General features: G+C 36.3%; 1 protein-coding gene across 3 annotated transcripts in view; it reads right to left on the bottom strand.

The window, feature by feature from the left end:
• Window positions 1-4,202, bottom strand: part of LOC110455389 (cytosolic purine 5'-nucleotidase-like) — a 145,507-nt gene that overhangs the window by 80,303 nt on the left and 61,002 nt on the right. For all 3 annotated transcript variants that reach the window (XM_021505496.1, XM_021505497.1, XM_021505498.1), the window contains one exon: window positions 3,364-3,459. In XM_021505496.1, coding sequence (XP_021361171.1) covers window positions 3,364-3,459 — 96 coding nt within the window. The remainder of the gene's footprint in view (window positions 1-3,363; window positions 3,460-4,202) is intronic.

Below are 4,202 nucleotides of genomic sequence, written 5' to 3'. Positions count from 1 at the left end.
TTCCAACAGAAAATTGTCAAAATATACCCAAAAGTGTTGTTTCTCTATATAAACTATAGTAAACTTTACCCCCTCCCCAAGGGAGAACGGATAGCTCGGGGGTCCTGAAATTTACAATTTTAATAAAGCCCCTGATGATCTTTCTATCCATGCAGAGAAAATGACTGTAATACCTCTGAGTCTGGAGAAGAAGATTTTTGAAATATTGGTTAATTTTCCCTTTTGAGCCCCGCCCTGGCCCCTAGGGTTGGGGTAGGAATCCCAATTTTACAATTTGGTATCCTCATCTACCAAGGATGATTCTGACCAAGTTTGAAAAAATTCCATCAACTGGTTCTTGAGAAGACGTTGATTATGTACAAGTTTACGCACGACGGATGACGGACGACGGACGACGACGGACGGAAAGTGATTGGAATAGGTCACTTGAGCAAAGCTCAGGTGACCTAAAAAAGGTAAATATACACAGAAAAAATTAATTAAATAAGAATTCCTCGGGAGTGGATGTGTCGCCTGCTCAGCGTTTTGGCTTGAGTTATCACGTAAACAGATATGCCAAAATGCAGAAACTTAAAACTCGACAGAAAAACACGTAATATATGTTGAACATTATTGCTTCTAGCATTACCGTAAAAAATTTGAAAGGAATTGATTAAAAAGTTCAAAAGTTCTTGCATTTGCTACACAATGCCCTTATTTAGCAATAAAAGGGGCATTACTCCACCAAAATGCACGTTAACTTCTGAAATGCGAACGTGTCTGAGCTATATTGGTATGCAATATGTGTACCAAGTTTGAGTTCAATCAACCCAAGGGAACTCAAGTTATCGCACGGACACTTAGTTTCAGACGACGCAACTGACGCCGAATACAAAGTAATACCTATATGTCGACGGCGACGCAAAAAAAATGAAATGGTCTTGATCTTACAAAAAAAATCCCACAAAAATCTAACTAATTGCGCACAATCCTTACCTTTCCAAAGCTTTTCTAATTGTAATACAACTAAAGTATTCATTTGGTAATAACAAAAGTTTGGTAGAACATAAACAGTGTTGGCCTCCTACAGGTCGGGAGAGATTCTCAACCGAGAACAATACTTCTCTGTAATTCAATTGTAATTATAAACCGCTACTTGAGATATGTGTACTTTCTGAAATTTCTCTACAGTCAGCTTTAATATCTAAAGATAAGAAGCCAGCACTTCAGATAATTTGAAACTTATGATACCGGGTCTTTTCTTCTAAGAAGTATTTTCTTAGACTACGATGACAACCCATGGTGCAAGACTTGATATGAAAATGTTCAAAAATATATCATTAAGCTTCGGGGAAAATGAAGAAATCTGTATGATAAGTACATCGGCATTAACGTTTAAGTAGAACCACGCCTTTTGTGCCGATATAATCCTGGTCGCAGCACCAAAGATAATATCTCCATCAAAACCACAAGATGCAAGAAAAAAACTTAAATTAAAAACAAAATCCTATCTGATAGTATTTTATTTGAAATAATTCCATTTAAATTACTTATCACTGTAACAGAAATGCTCGAGTCTGTAAAACTCAGGATCACATAACGCACAAGCTTTGAGACGAATATCTTTGTGTATATATCGCACATAGCGTGTTACAATATCATTGGCAAAATTGTATCTGACACACTGAATTTCTCGACACAAATATTTCTATCAAAGTCAGGAAGTTTCAACTTGTACATTGACTGAGTAATATATTAGTTTTGGGTTTACACAACAGATATAGTATCTCTGCAGTGTTGGGTTTACATTCTAGTTTATATCAAGTAATTATGATATCATTAACAGATCAGTAGTAAAACATATCAAATACCACTATTGCAAATCATATAAAATTACTTCTACAATTAAAACGTTTTAACCCATTGACATATTTTTTTTTACTGTACAGCCAAGTCTCCTTAATCAAGCTATCACTAATCCAGTTGTCCCACTATCCAGCTATCACTAATCCAGTTGTCCCACTATCCAGCTACCACTAATCTAGTTGTCCCACTATCCAGCCACTATTAATCCAGTTGTCCCATTATCCAGCCATCACTAATCTGGTTGTCCCATTATCCAGCCATCACTAATCTGGTTGTCTCATTATCCAGATTTTCTACAGATAATTGTTTCAGCCACCTAGATGTCTCACAATCAAGCAACTTCTGCTGGGATCCAATTTGACTAATAATAAAGGACCCCCTACAAAACTCTGACACAGTGTTCAGTAGTAGTAGATATTCATAACGTGTCCTAGTTTACACATCCTTCCGAAATATCTGTGAAAACTATAATCCAGTACTGATAACTCATCATTCACAAAATACGTTAATTAAAGGCTTTTTACCGTTTTGAATCCCTTTAAAGTCATATCTTATTTAATTTTAAACCAGACCTAAATCACTTAAAGCCTTCTCTCTGAAGAAATATCCTTACTTTATCTGTGGGATAGCAACACTTCGACATAAGGTGCCATAAAAAAAGGCTCACTCTACCAAAAACCCTTGTTGCTGTAGACTTATAAAGTTGTAAGTAATGAAAAGACAATTTCATCCAATAGATCATCAAAAAACAATGTGGAATCAAGAGGTTGAAGTTAATTTTTCACAGGTATTTTAATTTGTTTGAACTTTTAAAATGAATGAGAAGATAAGGTGGTAAGTGCTGGATCAACTGTGGTTGAGGATTTTATTAATGGTTCATTAAAATGTTAATGATAGCGCTCACATTTTAATTGATTCCTGATATTTTTATGTAAAACTTCTCAGAAGCTTGATATATTTGAGGCTTTTATAAGAAATCTAGACTTTACTGTCAGTAATCTTCACTTAAACACAGGGCCCTGTAACCTTCACTTAAACACAGGCCCCTGTAACCTTCACTTAAACACAGGGCCCTGTAACCTTCACTTAAACACAGGTCCCTGTAACCTTCACTTAAACACAGGGCCCTGTAACCTTCACTTAAACACAAAGCCCTGTAACTTTCACTTAAACAGAGGTCCTGTAATCTTCGCTTAAACACAAAGCCCTGTAACTTTCACTTAAACACAGGGCCCTGTAACCTTCACATAAACTCAGGGCCTTAGTTGTTCACTACACTTAAAGATCTATGCATCCTTACAGTGACAAGCAGAAGAGCTCCAAATGAAGAAGAAATACCTTCTTTCAATAGAGTTAATTAATGACATGCACAATAAATTACGAGTATAACATGTAAATAAGCATTATATCCTTGACAATTCAGTTGTGTGACACTTACACAAGCGTCAGTTGTATTGTGTAAGGAAGCATAGGTTCTAAGATAATGGGAAACACAGGAAGAAAAAACACCAGACTTACGCTTTGAAGAACTGGAAGCCATGGACACAGACAAGAATGTTACCAAAGTAGTCCACTTTAAGCATGTTTCCATAATGGGTGTCGTACCACAGGCCCCTGTAACACAAAGTTTTTATTTTACTACCATAGATATTTGGAAATTCAGTGAATCCTCTGTAAAGTAATACCTGTTTAAAAAGGGCACCACTGTATCGTAAATACCCGTCTTTAAAGGTAAACTCTTTTTATACCTTTTTATAGTAAATACCTGTCTATAAAGGGCACCACTGTATCGTAAATACCTGTCTATAAAGGTGACCTCTGTATAGTAAATTCCTGTCTATTAAGGTCACCTCTGTATAGTACAAACCTGTATATAAAGGTCAATCCTGTGTAGTACATACCTGTCTATAAAGGTCACATCTGTATAGTAAATTCCTGTCTATTAAAGTCACCTCTGTATAGTAATAACCTGTATAACAAGAGGCCCATTGGGCCTGCATCGCTCACCTGTTATTAATCTAACACTTGTAATCTTAAGATTTTATAAGAACCTATTAAAAGATTTAAACATATGACACCTCTGACCTTGATTGTCGAACAAGGATATTAGGTTGAAAGTGGATCAAGGTCATTCATTTGAACTAACATGGTAATCCTTCATCCCAGCATGCTACAGGCCCAATATCAGTACCCTGGGCCTTTTGCTTATTGAAAAGAAGTCACTTGAAGATTTTACGACATTTGACCCCTGTGACCTTGAAAGTTGGTCAAGGTCATTCAGTTGAACAAACTTGATAGTCCTTCATCCCAGCATGCTACAGGCCCAATATCAGTACCCTGGGCCTTTTGGTTATTGA

The sequence above is a fragment of the Mizuhopecten yessoensis genome, unplaced genomic scaffold, assembly GCF_002113885.1.
Source record: "Mizuhopecten yessoensis strain PY_sf001 unplaced genomic scaffold, ASM211388v2 scaffold8213, whole genome shotgun sequence".
Taxonomy (NCBI): domain Eukaryota; kingdom Metazoa; phylum Mollusca; class Bivalvia; order Pectinida; family Pectinidae; genus Mizuhopecten; species Mizuhopecten yessoensis.
Note: the sequence above shows the minus strand (reverse complement) of the source record. Positions and strands in the feature narration are given on the sequence as shown.